General features: G+C 41.2%; 1 protein-coding gene across 1 annotated transcript in view; it reads right to left on the bottom strand.

Moving 5' to 3' along the window:
* The window catches only part of ttn.2 (titin, tandem duplicate 2), a 219,590-nt gene that overhangs the window by 102,092 nt on the left and 101,507 nt on the right, over positions 1-15,991 (bottom strand). The window contains exons 99-120 of the mRNA XM_032568351.1: positions 15,513-15,563; positions 15,029-15,427; positions 14,440-14,718; positions 13,739-14,008; positions 13,505-13,644; positions 13,296-13,422; positions 12,247-12,513; positions 11,861-12,127; positions 11,380-11,643; positions 10,675-10,814; positions 10,382-10,508; positions 9,886-10,152; positions 8,311-8,577; positions 7,917-8,183; positions 7,396-7,535; positions 7,111-7,237; positions 5,504-5,646; positions 3,347-3,470; positions 2,344-2,610; positions 1,810-1,907; positions 1,548-1,716; positions 415-684 (exon numbers count right to left, since the gene is read on the bottom strand). Of these exons, the coding sequence (XP_032424242.1) occupies positions 415-684; positions 1,548-1,716; positions 1,810-1,907; positions 2,344-2,610; positions 3,347-3,470; positions 5,504-5,646; positions 7,111-7,237; positions 7,396-7,535; positions 7,917-8,183; positions 8,311-8,577; positions 9,886-10,152; positions 10,382-10,508; positions 10,675-10,814; positions 11,380-11,643; positions 11,861-12,127; positions 12,247-12,513; positions 13,296-13,422; positions 13,505-13,644; positions 13,739-14,008; positions 14,440-14,718; positions 15,029-15,427; positions 15,513-15,563 (4,470 nt within the window). The remainder of the gene's footprint in view (positions 1-414; positions 685-1,547; positions 1,717-1,809; positions 1,908-2,343; positions 2,611-3,346; positions 3,471-5,503; positions 5,647-7,110; positions 7,238-7,395; positions 7,536-7,916; positions 8,184-8,310; positions 8,578-9,885; positions 10,153-10,381; positions 10,509-10,674; positions 10,815-11,379; positions 11,644-11,860; positions 12,128-12,246; positions 12,514-13,295; positions 13,423-13,504; positions 13,645-13,738; positions 14,009-14,439; positions 14,719-15,028; positions 15,428-15,512; positions 15,564-15,991) is intronic.

Below are 15,991 nucleotides of genomic sequence, written 5' to 3'. Positions count from 1 at the left end.
AGCACCACAATACATTAAAGATCTGCTGTTATTGTATCAACCTTCCAGACCTCACAGGTCTTCCGGTTCTGGTCTGCTCTGCATCCCCAGAACCAGAACCAAACATGGAGAAACACCATTCAGCATCTATGCACCATAAATCTGGAACAAACTTCCAGAAAACTGCAAAACAGCTGAAACACTGAGTTCCTTTAAAGCTAAACTAAAAACCCACCTGTTTGGAGTTGTTTTGAATTAATAACTGAAACATTTATCAATAATTTGATTTATATTTGCTTGACGATTATGATGATGGCACTTGACAAAATCTAATGTTTATTGCTGTTTGCTAATTGGTTACTGTGTTTATATTTTACTGCCTTGTTGCTGAAATGTCCTAAACTAAACTAAATTTGACTTTTTAAAAGTCTTTACCGTTGATCTTGAGGTTTCCGGAGGTTTTGGTGCCGGTGCTCAGCCTGCAGTTGTATTCTCCGGCGTCGTCTGTCTTCAGGTCCTTGATGAGGAGAATCCTCTTCTTGCCATCGACGATGTGTTCATAGCGGCCGCCGTCTGGCAGCTCCTTGTCGCCTTTGTACCAGGTGACGTCAGCGTTGGGCTTGGAGACCTCACAGATCAGCCTCACGCTGTCTGTCTCTGTTCCCTCGACGTTTGGCAGGTTTTTAGTGAAAGTAGTTTCCTCCTCTGGAGCGACAGAAAGAGATTCAGCAGAGAAACGTTCAGTTATCAATGAACTGAGAATGTTTTGATTTGTGGTTTGTCAAAATTAAGAAAATCTTTCAGTCTACAAATTTAAATTATAGCAAAAGAATGAAACCCAACCTTAAAAAACCCTAGTAGCATCTGCTGGCGCCAACTAACATCAGAAGTTTAGCATTTCTTGAAAACACACACATTTTTAAACTAGGAAATAAAAAGGAAGAGTAGCTCAATGCTACTGAGCTGGATAGATTAGTAATACTAAGCAGCGCTCTGTTAAAACTGTTTTTATTATTTCTATTTGTTTATTTTATTAATTTGCAGTTTAAAATAGATACATCTTTAAACATAAAACAGGCAATGTGTAATAATAATAATAATAATAATAATAATAACAATTGCATAGATATCTCTATTAAGTCAATATATATCATTATACCTTGATAGGGTGTTTTCGACTTTTGGAAATTTTCTGAGTTCCAAAAGTAAAAAAATTTCAAGTTTTTCAAGAAACTTTCTGATTAATCTAAAAATTTCTGTGTTTATTGGCAGAAATTTACTCCTTTTTTATATCTACAATAGCTGTAATATGCCATTATAGAAATGTGCTATACAACATGATTTCAGTATATTTACATTTAAAACTTTAAACAGCCACTAGGTGTTAGAAATAAACACAGTAGTTGAACAGTAGTTCAACAGAAAATGCGGGTAAAGCTGACCACAACTGAACATTTTTTAAATCAGGAACATCAGAACCATCTCTACTCTGATGTCAGTCGACTTTTTGTGATCTCCTATTTTTTTTCCAACTGGAGAAAATCTGATCTTTGTTTTTCTTTTCTTACCAACGACGGTGAGCATGCCGGAGGATTTGGAGGTCTGAGCATCACATTCGTATTCAGCTTCGTCATCAAATGTGGCCTTGTGGATGAGAAGGATGTGTTGGCGGCCTTGTGCAATAATTTCATATTTCTTTCCTTTTCTGATTTCAGTTCCGTCCTTCAACCAGGTGATCTGCGGAGAAGGCAGGAAGAAGATGATTAATTCAGACAGGAGGACTGGGTTTAGATTCTCATGAACAAATAAAAAGAAAAGTGCTTTTCTTACTTTAGCATCCTCTCTGGAGACTTCACACTCAAACCTGGCACTTTCTTTCTCCCGAACCTCAACATCATGGAGAGGCTTGGAGAACTCGACACGGGCAGCTGTCCACACAAAACGAGATTCACACAGTTACTTTAACAGATCATTTTAATTTTTGGTTCTTTAACAAAGTGGAGCTCAAACAGGGCTGGTGTGAATTCACCCCTGGGGTTTCGTAACTCCAATTATTTGTTTTGATTAAGGAAGATACATTTCATAACTAATGTAGGCAATAAAATGTTTATTTTCTTATCTAAAAAGGGAATTTAGTTACTTATTTGCATATTCTAATGTTTTTATAGTATTTTATAATAAGCTTCAATGAGAAATTTGCATAATGTGCCAGTTTTTTTATCTGATTGTCAGAATAATCAATAACTAAAATAATAATAATATCATCATTGCTTTAGTTTTCCAAGGAGTTGAAGTTTCTCTTATTGTGTTAAAAATTATCTTTTTCATGTCTACCAATAATTTTACCCTTTTAGCTTTACTCACTTTCGACTGTGAGGAAGCAGGACGTTTTGAAGTCTTTGGCGTCGCAGGTGTAGGTCTTGGAGTCGTCCAGGGTGCAATCCTGGATGACCAGCGTTCTCTTGCAGCCCTCGGCCAGGATTTCGTACTTCTTCGTCTTGCGGATCTCCTGGTCGTCCCTGAGCCATTGGACCTCTCCGTTTGCTCTGGAAACTTCACACTCGAGCGTGGCGGTGGTTTTCTCCTCCACTGTTTGGTCCTGCAGAGGTTTGGTGAACTCTACAGGCGGCTCTGGATGCGCAAACACAAAGAGCAGCAGTTCAGTTTCCATTTACCTACTTCAGGCATTTTACATGCAGGGCTTGTGCTTTTTCCCACAGTAAAATTCAAGAACTTTTCAAGCTTTTTAACGGTAAGTTTTGGGGTTTTTTTCCCAGCAACTCAATACAAATTAATAAAAAATAAAGTTTCAATTAACTATTATTATTGTTATCAGTAATGTTCTGACAGTATTAGACATTCCACCAAGGGACAAATTAAACTAAAATATAACAAAATTGTATGCTTTGAAATGTCGGGTTCAAGAACAAAACACGATTTTAACAAGAAAAAATTTAAATTTTGTTGTTTAAAATAAAAAAATATATATATAAGCCAACCTTTACTTCAATTACACAGATCAAATCATTGAGAAATTAGGAATAATAAGCACTCATTCCATTGAAACAATCAAAACAATTAGTGTTAAAATAACTGACCTTCCTGCTCAAATTAAACGCACAAAATACGTGCATATTAAAAAAATATCTCAAAATATCTCAATAAAGGCTTTCTGGTATTTAGAAAATAGAAATAATTTTAATAATCCTGACTGATCTAAAACAAGAAAAAATTTTAATTGAGAGAGTGATAAAGAAATGTGTATGTGTCTTTTTATTAGGTGAACATAACGTTCTAACGTTTCAAGTGAGTAAATCTGGTCTTTAAACCAGGTGTCTCCAGTCGAGTCATTGAGTTGGAGCCTTACCTTTGACAGACAGGGTGGCCTCTGTCTCGAAGTCTTTGGCGATGAGTTTGACTTGTCCAGCTTCACTCAGTTGGACGTCTCTCACCGTGACGCTGTAGGTTTTCCCTTCATCCTTGAATACAACCTGAAGGTTCAACAAAGTCGGTTACCACAAGGTTTACTTTGCAATAGGTATTTATATCTCTCTATGTGCAATTTCTTAGCTTATTTTTTTTATTGTTGCTTAAGGGAACTTCTGGGTTATTGAGGCCCTGAGCTGTGCCTGTCAGGTTAGCTAGAGAAGGAAACTTGCCATGGTCATAATCTGAATTGTTGGGAACATCAGGAAAGATCGTCTCATTTTGAATATTATTGCCTATCTAGGTATTGTCAAATTGGAATTAAGAAAATAAATTTGCTTAATGGAAACATACCAATTTCAGAACAAACTCACATTTTTCTATTAAAAAATCTGTGCTAGGATGAGGTGGTTTTGTGGCTATATCAAAATTAGTGTATTTTGAACAAAACTTCTTTTTGTTTAATTGCCGGTTGACAAACAACAAAAGGAAGCATTACCGCCACCAACTGGTAAGGAGTGTGGGCTGTATTCACACAAAGCTTCAATGAAAACATTTTTCTTCTCATCACACGAGTCATGTGATCAACAACCGGATGTTACTACTGGTGGAAAAGACGAAGAAAACAACAGGAAGTGATAGGAGGATAATGGACCTCATATTTTTTAATGACTTATTGCGTGAACAAACTTATTCACATGTGATTGTGGTTCTTATTTAAAGGAAACACCGCAAATGCAAAATTGTGTTTTGACAGATGAATCTCGACATGGTGTTGTGAACCTTTGTAATGGAAATGCAGGATAACAAGATTGGGTGTTGTTTGGCTAAACAGCTTCTCCCACAGTTTAACATATTTCTTTCTTACATCTTTTCACAGATTTTGCTGGCTACATGATATCAGAACCTCCTACTTCATTAAATTGATGATTTACTCTGGCCTGAACGTTATCTCTATGAGATCCTCATACATGGCCTGACAGCAGAGTCCTTACAGCTAAAACTGAAAAGCACAGCTGCTTTCCTTCCCCAAATTTAAACTGCAGGACCTCTAACCCCTGATGGTTGATTTTACCACACAACTCCTGCTTGTATGTGATGCAGAACCTGTCAGAGCACATAGCTGTATAACTCATAGAGGGGGAATATACAAGTCGTAGATGAGGGAAGATCAGGACAGAGAAGCTCACTTGATCATTTAATGGAGGCTATAGCTTTTCGTACACCTTGAAGAGTCATTTAAAATCCTAACAATGCATTTAAATGGAATATAAAAGGAAGGGAAGCTTCATAAATTCTGAATACTGGTCAAGCTCAACCCATATATATGCTGTTGCTACAAAAGAGGATCAGGGCCACTGGGGGGAAAAAAATCTGACTTTAATCTCAGAATTCAAATTTTTCTCAAAATTAGGATTTAAATCTTAGAGTTCTGAATTTTATTTCCTCTCAGAACTTTAAACTTTCTTTTCAGAATTTTTACACGCAGAATTCAGACTTTTTCTATAAATTGCAACTTTAAACTCAGAATTCTGACCTTTTTTTCCTCATAATTCAGACTTTTTTCCACAAGACAGATTTTTTTACCTCAGAATTCCAACTTTAATCTCAGAATTCTGACTTTTCCCAGATTTTTTTTCCAGTGTCCCTACTCCTCCTCCATATGTTGCACAACACACAGAGGGATTGGGTTTCCTTTCTCAAGTTGCCCTACATTATCAAATTAATACGTCTTTATGACAGGAAATCCTTTCTGGGACCAGCAGAACCAACGAGAGATTTGCCCAGAGATTTAAACCTGAAGCTAGCAAATATCTGCAGTTCCCACCTGCCCTGTGCTGCGGCCTCTGGCGGCTGTTAAAAATAAACCCACAGAAGCGCTTGCGGGGCAGAAAACTCCCCCTGCTTGCGTTATCTCAAAACCAGGATCGAATGCTCAGCTGGAATCTTGAACCTCCACCTGCAGGACCTTATATGAACAGGCAGTCACAGCACAGGAAGCTGAAGGAAAACTCAGGGGCCTGATTCTGAACCAGAGTCAGCACCTGGGCTGGGAAGGAAGTGGACAAACAGGTGTGTCAGGTGTGACGGGACTCACTCTGTCGCTTGACTCCAGCTTCGTGTCCCCCAGGTACCAATCAACAGGGATGTCTTCGTAGGACAGCTCGCACTGGAAGGTGGCGGTCTCTCCAGCAGTCACTGTGATGTTCCTCAGGGGCCTCACCAGGGAGATCACCCGGCCTTTGGGTTGGGAAGAAGACATGGTTAGTCCCTCCCCGCAAACCGGTCAATAAACTCCAAGAAATCCCCACAGACACGCAGCAGATCCTCAGTGGCCAATCCCCATGGTGTGTCTGAGGTAACGGCAGGGTGCTGGGCGCGCGGAGGACGACTAAAGCCAGCCGCCCTGCAACTTGGCACTGAGGCCAGGCTCATTAGCATACGACCTGGCGTCAGAGTAGCAGCGTCTAAGGAAACCAGTGAGACGCAGGGTCATGACCTCCCCCCCTTCCAACCGCTGAGGACCTGCGCTTGATAAGGCATCCAGGTTCTAAAATAACTGAGGGGCCCGATTGGTTAAAGGCCCACCATGGTCTGCCAAAACCATGAGGGGAAGTCAATCTGTTCCTGTCAATCACCTGCCTGCATTTTCCTTGGAAAAGGAGAATGTGACGCTCCTGGCAGGAGTTACCCAACACTTCATTGAAGAACTATGGTTTAAGTAATTTTTTCAGGAAGTTTAAGTAACACAGGCCAAGTAGAGCTTCAGGATGTCCGTTTGGATAAACAAGCATTTGTAATATTTACAACAGACTTCTTCGCATGCCTGAATTAAAGCCACTAACAGCCAGTTAAAGAGAGGTTGACGGTGTTGTTGACAGCCAGCGGATGTGTTTATAGTCACTCTAGTCATCTGAAGCAACATAACTACCTGTCAAAAACATCAGGTATCAGTTTAAGTATAAGATGTATCTCACATCATCGGTTTAGGTGGAGAGTTTTGTGTTGAACAAAGTCAAAACCATCTGGACAATATGAAAACAACAGGTTTAAAAAACACTCAGATTCCTTTGATTTAAATTTCCCTTGGCTCAGAGTGAAGCCAGGATATTTCCTGTTTGTCTCAAACAGGACCCATATTGATATTTGTAATGGAAACGCACATATGAACTCAGATTTTCAAGGATCTTCATTACAATCACATCTAACTTCTTCTGGAACTAACTTTTTGTGGAAAGCAGGAATTCAAAAGAATGCATAAAGTCCATGAAATTAAATTTGAAATATCTTGGCTTCATGGTGAAATAAAAGTCATGGTTTGTTTTATTGCAGATGTTCATCGCCAACCTCTAAACCTTATCGGTTGTATCTCTACAAGCTGCACAACATACCTGAGGAAATATTCCACCTGTGAAGTAACATAAATATTGATATCCACCAAATATCAACATTAAAAGAAGCAACTAAATGTTGGTTTTATTTCACGGGAGGTATGTGATTTGAGGAGTCTTCACCAACGTCGATTCGACTGGGATAAAATTGCAGAGATAAAATCTGGCGACTCAACAAACAACATAAAGACATAAGATACGATACGAACATAAGGCATCCCGATCCGGAATGAGAAGAAGCTGCTTCTCAGAACCGTCGATCAAGAAAAGCGACGGCCGTTTTTAACCAGGCGTCTGTGATTTTTTTTGTCACCTTTGACTCTGAGATGCGCTGAAGACTTTGCATTCGCTGCAGAGAAGTCAACGCTTCCGGCCATATCCATTCTGCAGCAGAAGAGTGTCAAAGTGTGTCGTGCTCCCTCCTCCTTTATCTCCACATCCTGACAACAAACACCCACAGGTCAGCGTTCATTCAAATGGGAGTGCTGACCGTGCACAACAAAACTGAAAGATGAGGTTTCATCAAAATAAGACATCAACTCTTGTTGGGGAAATGTGGATTTATTTCCCGTTAGAGGATTGGTCAGTGTTGTCTTACAGCAGACGGGTGGAGAGTCTCTCCCTTCAGTTTCCAGGTGGCGTGGATGTCGTCTTCAGAAATCTGCGTTTCAAACGAGGCCGTCTCGGTCTCTGTGACCTCTACGCTGTACAGCGGGCGGACAATCTTAATGTTGCGCTCTGTGGAAGTTCAGAGACGCGTTTAGAGCAAAACCAGAGCGAGGCTCAGTCCGCGTGAGAAAACGGATGCCATGGAGATGATGGGGACAGACAGAGACATGAAGGCATGCAATAGGTTGGGGTGTTGCACCTTACTGATGGTGCAAAGAAAGAGAGTCAGAAATGAAAACATGGAGCTAAAAGTGAATTATTGTGAAGAATGTTGTGAATCCTAAAGGTTATGTTTGGATCATGAGGTGTTAAAACACTCAGAGTGAAAGTTGAAGACATGAAGATGAAGAATGGAGACCGAGGTGAGCATCAGTCCAGGTACAGGTGAGGTTTCAGTGACGTTGACTCTGCAGTAATGTAGGGGTCTGGAGGGCGGCAGGCATTCATTACCTTCGATGTTCAGCTCTGCTGTGGTTTTGTCAGTGCCACAGTTGCAGGTGTAAGCCCCCCTGTCTTTCTTCGCCGATTTCTTAATGACCAACATGCGCTTCCTGCCATCGGATTGGAAGAGAACGTTCCTGGACGCAAAGATTTCGTTACCATCTTTGAACCACTTGACCTCGGCGGCGGCCTTGCTCAGCTCGCAGGACAAGATCGCCTCGTCCTTCTCGACCGCGGTGTAGTTCTGGAGTTTTACTGTAAAGTAGAGGTCCCCCTCTGCAAGCAGACACCCGTAATAAGCGGTTCAAAACAAAACTAAAACCACAGAGATGAGTTACTAATCTTGTTTACAGCTGATCAACAGCTAGAATTCACATCCTGCTGAAGGAAGACTGACACTAACCAAGAACAGTTAGCATTGCCTCTGACGTCTTTCCCATTGCCTCCACCTTAATCATGGAGGTATCATCGATTGTGACCTCCTTGAAGGCCAGTGTGTGAGATCTTCCTTCCTCCGACATGTGCACCAGCTTGCTGGGGTGCAGGCGCACTTCATTTCTGTACCAAACTACTGGAATCTTGTCATGAGACAGTTCAACGCTGAACTCTGCGGTTTCTCGTTCCTTCACGGTTACGTCTTTAATTGGCTTGATAAACTCAAGGCGAATACCTGATAAAAAATTACATTTACAGGGAAGTAAATACAATGTTGTTCCAGTTGGGAAGATTGTGATTGTGGGGTTGTGTGGATGTTTGCAAATGTTTGCCCAAAGCCTTTAACAAACATAACCACAGCTGTATAGTTTATAGTTTCTCTATACGGTGCAGGGCATTCTGGGTAAATGCAACCAAAACAAACACTTGTGTCTAGCGTTAGTCAAAGACAGTAAAACTGACACTACTCTTTCTTTGTTTACATTTTATGAAGAGGGAAAAAGTTGCACTCAGTGTCGTCTTCAGAGGTTTTCATGTCATTTCCTTCTGTAGTTCTTGGTGCAGGCGAGGATACAGGTTTGTTAATTAGTTTTAATGGCTTGACTCAGTGCAGTGTAAAAACAAACTGCAGCAGTTGAAAATGTAACAAATGTTGCAATTTTGGTTCCAAATTGCAATGAGTCTACCAGATTATCAGGTGTGAAAACACCCTCAGATTTTGTGGCTTTCCACTTTTCTTCCAGGCACTTTGATTTTAATAAACTTCTTAAGTTGCCTCTGGTTCTGAGGTGCCTTAATACAAGAAAATCAATAGTTCAAGTCTATGTCCTGGATACATCTTTGTGTGGTGGTTCTTTAGCTCTGACTCCAGCTGCGGTCCATCTCCACTAAACTCCTGAACTGGGATTCCTTCACCGTCCCTCTAAGGCCACATTTGCCCCTGTTGCTTGATGTAACATCGTCCTTTTACTAAATTTTCCGCTAAAATGCTTGAATATCACAATCTGTGAGCAGCCAGCTTCTTCAGGAATGACATTTGTGGTTTAGTCCTTATTGTGGAGGGGATCCGGTGACTATCTACCATGTACCTCTAAAAAAAAAGACATTCTTCCCTATGATTTTATAGGCCATGGTCAGATAGTATAGTATGGTCAGAACATTCCTCTATAAAAACTATTTCTATTTGTCTTATAATTAAATTCTTCTTTTGGATCATTAGCTGTAACCTGGCATCAAACTTAACAGCAATAAACACTTTAATTGTGTCTGTATGTAACAAAATCTACTATACTTAATATATAAATTAGTTTATGAATTGAATTACTAAAAGAAGGGAAATTTTTTATGTAAGTTTTCTGGATCTGCTATTTGAAATATTCTCTGTTGGAGTTTTTCTCAATGCAACAAAGTTTTCAGCTGTTGATTTTTCCTGATAATTTTTATAATTTAAAGGCTTTTAGCAAACATTCACATTCTTCAGTGACTGGTGTCCAACTAATAATATTCCTGTGTGATAAAATGCAGAGGCACCAACTCATTTTACCTTTAATAATCAGTTTTCCAGACGTCCTCTTATCCTCAGCCTCAAACATGTATTTGGCTTCGTCTTCATATCTGGCAGCTTTTACAACTAGAGTGTGTTGTTTTCCATCTGCTTGGATTTCAAACTTATCGTCGTTTGACAATTCCTGGGTTCCTTTGAGCCAACGGAAGCTCTTGGGCTCTCGTGAAATTTCCAACTCAAACTTAGCTTCATCTTTCTCGTATACATGCACATCGGCCAACGGTGTAATGAAAGAGATGGGAAGCTCTGTTGGTTCAGAAGGAAAGAGTTAATACAATGTTGGGAAGAGGGTTTGGATCAGGCCAGTTTGCCTGAAGATACCACAATGACATATGGTTGGTCCTTTATACAGTGTAATAGCATTTACCCCAAACTGTAAATCACTATTACATCTGTGCTATCTTATAGTTGCTGAAAAAGCAGGAAGACAAGATTCAGCTTTTACTTTTTGACAGTTTTGGAAGAGGAAGCTCACCCTTCACTTTCAGGTTAGCAGAACACTTGGCGTTGGCGGCGGTGAACACAAGCTCCCCTGTTTGGGGCAGTTTGCAGTTGTACAAAACCAGAGTGTGTTTGGCGCCATCTTCCACAATCTCAATGTCCTGCAAGCGGCCAACAAACTTCAGTATTTTACCAAAAACATGAGCAATCGATGAAGAGTGATTAGGATGGGGGGAAGCTGATGGAGGAGCTAGCAATCCCTCAATTAAACATGTCAACTAAAATAGAATCACATGAAGATCAGAGATGTAGTTTAATATAACGTACAGCAGACGGACTGAGGACTTCTCCGTTTAGCCTCCACTGGCCGTGAACGTCGTCCTCACTGAGTTCGACTTCGAATCGAACTGTCTCTCCTTCAGAGACCTCGGCACCATACATGGGCCGAACCACCTTGATGTGCCGAGCTGGCGTTCAAGAAAGGGGACAAATTTCTCTCATTGGAGATATTCAAAATTTCAACACAAAGACAACATTAACTGACACAGATATGGAGACGGTAGATGAAAGTAGACAGACAGTGGTGTTATTTGTCGGAAGTGTAAAAGGGATTCGGGGTTAAGGCCAAACTCTTCGGACCATAAAGAACCAAATGGGGCTTTGGACAAACCCACCCACTTGGTTTTCTATGGAACTGTCCAACAGGCAATGAAGATCAATAAAAGAGTTTTTTTAATAAAGAATTGATGGTTTGTTAGAGTAGTTGTGTGAAAAAGAATCTAGAAAGAATACAAGAGTGCTTCTGCTTCAAAAGAGACAATATCCAGGTTCTCAAAAGGCCAGAACCACTTGGTGAAGCTAGAAGCTTTACTCTTGGAGAGCACAAAGATGACAGAGAGTAGTAACTCAAAAATATGACAAAAAAGATGCTTTAAATAGAAAAATACATGAGGTGGGGTTAGAAGATGGTGAAAGTGAAGGTGATGAGGATCCATGGAGATGAAGGTGGCTCAACACAGGTGAGTCAATTACCTTCGATGTGAAGTTCGGCTGTCGTTTTGTCTGTCCCACAGTCACATACATACTGTCCCTTATCTTTGTCACCAACTTTCTTGATGATTAGTGTTCTCCGCTTGCCCTCAGCCTTGATGGCCACCATCTTTGAGGCCTTGATCTCAGCCTCGTTGTGGTACCACATGACATCGACATCTTTGCTGAGCTCGCAATCTAGAACCACTTCGTCTTTCTCGACTGCAGTATAGTCCTGCAGCTTAATCGTGAAGTAGGGATCTCCCTCTGGAACGGGGAGATTTATGATGACTCTTCGAACCGAATGTACGACAAATAATGCATGCAGCAGAAGATAACTCAACAAAGACGGGTGGGAGGAACAGACAGAAAACATAGTCCAACAATTTCTTACAACAGACAGACAGAATGAGGCATTTTTGGGACCTCGACAGACATAAACATGGAGAAACTTTGCAAAGAATTGAAGAGTAAATGTGGATACCTATAACTGTCAAGTTGGCCATGGAAGGAATTCCTTTGGCCTCTGCCTTAATTTGGCAGATATCGTCTAGAGTCACGTCCTTAATTTCTAGTATGTGTTTCTTTCCGTCCATGTGAGTGATGACGGTTCTGCTTGGATGGATTTTCACGTCGTTCTTGTACCAGGTGACAGGGATGTTCTCATGAGAGAGCTCCAGCTCAAAGCGAGCTGTACTGCCCTCCTTTACGGTTTGATCCTTTAGTGGTGAGACAAATCTGAGCCTGATACCTACAATCATATTAATAAAACATGTTCATACAAGAGGAGGGAACCCGCTCAGTGAATTAAGTCAAAATGGCTAATCTCTGTGCCATTTTGACACTCGGTGATGGAAAGCTGGCACTTACCCTCAACGGTGAGTCTAGCTGTGGAAGTTTTGCCCAAAACCTCAATCGTATATTCATCCTCGTCATCAAACTCACAGCAGTTGATGACCAGCATGTGTTTCTTCCCATCATCGATGATGTCGTACTTTTGGTCTGGGGTGATGATGTCAGCCCCTTTATACCACATGACCTTGGCGACATCCTTGGTGATGGTGCATTCAAACTTAGCCTGTTTCTTTTCTGGTACGGAAACGTCCTTCAGCGGGACAACAAAGTCCATCTCGATTTCTGGTTGGGGTGGGGTTGACACAGGGCACAACACATCAACAACACAACAGAACAAAAAATAAACACAACAGTCAACAGGCAGAGCCCTGTTTACACTGTCATCTACATTCTGAGTGATCCTGGTTGAATCTGTTGAAAGCTTGAGATTTCTTCTGGTGTTCTTGAGATGGACTCTACTCCTCTTCAAGCTCTTTGGTAAGTGTAAAAAATCAATTGGTGGTCTTCAGGGACTGCAGATGTTGAGTATAAACGGTGTCATCAGGGCACTTCTTAGTCATTGGATTCAAGTATCCAAACTCTTATTCGGTTGGCATGAAATGTTGTTGATGATGGCACATCTTTGTTTTCTTCCAGAAAGCTTCAGTTTACTTCTGCTCTGCAAACTCCAACTCAAAGATCTTCTAAATATTGTTATATTAGCTAAATATAAGGAAACTACTAACTATAAACAGGGCACTGCTGAAAAGAATACATACAAAGCACACGACTGAAAGACATTGACACAATAATGAACAGATCTACATACAGCTTTACATTTTCTATTGATAGGACAGACAAATCAACAAGACAGAATAAACTATTCACCCCACAAAACGAGCATTGGAGTTCCTTCTCATCTTACCTGGCTCATCCGGCCTTTTTAAATAAAGATCTAAGGTCTGCTCTGGTATGCCTTTTGGCTTTATTTGATTCCTCTCAGACCTTACACCTTTATTTTCACAGCTAAATTCCAAGAATCAGGGTCCATTGGGGTTTTGTGGGGGACCAGGAACGCCTCTTACCTTTGACATTTAGCATTGCAGTTGTGATGGCGTTCAGGGCCTGGTACGACACTTCCCCGGCCTGATCCAACTGGCAGTTTTTCAGTGTGAGCCTACGAACCGTACCCTCCATTTGGATGTCACACGTCTGATGATTACATTGCACTACTATTAAAAGAATAGTCAACACTGACATATATTATGTACAACTTTATGAGAAAAAGTCATACCGGAGATCTGGTCAAAACCTCTCCTTTGAGTTTCCATTCTCCTGGAACATCATCCTCAGATATTTCTGTTTCAAATGCAGCATCTTCCTTCTCTACCACCTCTATACTGGCCAAAGGCCTCAGGATCTCAGCTTCACGCTCTGGAAACAAGTATTTACTGCTTGTAAATATGTAACATCGTCAATACTAACCTGTAGAAACTATTTTGGGGATAGCAGTTGAAAGAAATCCAACCTCCTAGCGTTAGCTTGGCGGTATAGACGCGTCCTTCCACCTCCATGGCATATTCTGCTACATCGTCCGGCTGGCAGTTCTTAATGGTCAGTGTCAGCTCCTTTCCGTCCTTCGTGATCTCAACCTTGTCTGATGGAGTGAGCTCATTCTCTCCTTTGACCCACTTCCAGTTGGGAGTGTCTCTGAAGAGCTCACACTTAAACGTGGCATTGGCCTTTGGTTTCACATGCTGGTCTCTAAGTGGTTTTACTATCCAGTCTTTAATAATCTCTGTTGGAGTTAAATATCTCTTAGTCAGAGATTGGCATACTATTCACAATGTGATTAATTTGGTGAGAGTTGGCAGAGACCGAAAATAAACCTAGTCTGAAGTTAATTTATCAAGGTTAGATTTTAGCTGACTCCTGATTTGTCCTTGCCCTGGCCCAACCCTCACATTTTTCATTCATGCTAGTAAGGTATGCACCCTTTTTTCCTTTGGGGATCAAGGAATAATGGTCATGTAGCCATCCAAAAGACCCCTTACAGCCCAGCTGAAGGGAAAGACGATGGCTACTCCTTGTTCCCCCTATAAAAGGATTCCATACCTTCGTAAAATGGAGGGTAAGGGCCACGGAGGAATAGGAATCAGTCCTAGCATGGTCACCTAATTTCCAGTTCTGTTTTAATATACGCGTATTTGACACCTCCCTTTGTCTTACCGAGCACTTTGACGTTTGTGGTGGTCACGACGTCCTCCTGTCCTGACACTTCACAGGTGTAGGTACCAGCGTCTTCTAGTGTGGAGCCTTGGATGGTCACGGCGTGTTGCAATCCAATGATGTTGATTTGAATTTTGCCCTCCTTTTTCTTGAGGACTTCACCATTCTTCTTCCAGACCACGTCCCTCTCTTTGCTCAGCTCGCAGGATATGTAGATGGGCTGGCCCAGGATGGCCGAGTTCTCCGGTTCCAATTCCTTGATCCATTTTACAGGAAGCTCTGTGAGCATACAGAAATGCGGTCATATTAAAATCATGAATGTTCTCAGAGGGCTGGTTATGAGTGAATGTATGAAGCACACAAGTGTTATACTGAAGTAGGGCTTTAAGATATGACTGAAAAACGTATCACAATATAAGAGCTTGATATTGATCAATATTACTACTTACGGATCTGTTTTTGTTTTAAATATACATATTGTTTTTGATTTATTGTCCAGTCCTATCTTAAAGGTTCTAGTTACGTTTCCCTCAGAAGTCCAGAGGGCCACATAAAATTGATTATGATTAATCAAAGGCAGCTGGGTTACCTTCAACTATGAGCTTAGCAGTGCAGGAAATCTCCTTTCCAGCATTCTTGGCGACGCAGGTATATTCTCCAGTGTCGGACAGCTGGACATCAATGATGTGCAGCTTCCGATCTTTGCCGTCAGAGGTGAACTTGTGCTTGGGACTCTCACGCAGGTTGCCGCCATCTTTCATCCAGGAGGTGATGGCTGTAGAGGGTGAAACCTCACACTCAAACACGGCCGATGAGCCAATGGACTCGGCCTCCTTGAGGACAATATTTTCCAGCTTCTTGATGAACTTCAGGGGAACGGCTTTGAGTTTGAAGCCTGCAAAAGGTTCCTCTGGTGGTGTGGGGCCACCTCTCCCACCAGGTTTCATGCCCCGACCTCTGCCCTCTCCGGGCGATGGTGTCTGCTTGGCTGAAAGAGGATTTTAACATATAGTCATGAGTCTAAACAATGATATTTTTGAGTTCTGGTGTGAACATAAGGAAAGCACACTTACGTTTTAGCCCTCTGCCTCTGCCTCTTCCTGCTTCCTCTGCCGGCTGCCCCTCTGTTTAGAAACAATTACCATTAATCCGCTGCTAAACAATGAAACTGTTTATTGTTTTTTATGAACAAGCAAATGGGCGGCCATATGCAATGTTGTTTTCGTCAGGAATTGAAGACATGAAGTAATTAAATGAAGGCAGACAAACAGAATAATGAATTATGTATTACATTTTCACAATGACACAATTTTCACACCATTAGGAGATGACATGAACGTAAAGATGGTGTTATAGTGGGATGAACACATGTTGGGCAAATGAGAATGGAATGGCAGACAAACGCAGATGACTTAACAAGAACGTCTGGAAGAGATGGATGTGATGGACACAAACATGTAAAAACACAACAAAATGATCCGCAGGAAGGATTTAGATGGAAAGCATGGTGGGAATGGATGGAGATTATGGATGGCATGAGTGGAGGATTTTT

The sequence above is a fragment of the Xiphophorus hellerii genome, chromosome 7 (genome assembly GCF_003331165.1).
Source record: "Xiphophorus hellerii strain 12219 chromosome 7, Xiphophorus_hellerii-4.1, whole genome shotgun sequence".
Lineage (NCBI taxonomy): Eukaryota > Metazoa > Chordata > Actinopteri > Cyprinodontiformes > Poeciliidae > Xiphophorus > Xiphophorus hellerii.
This window is presented reverse-complemented; position numbering and strand designations above follow the sequence as displayed.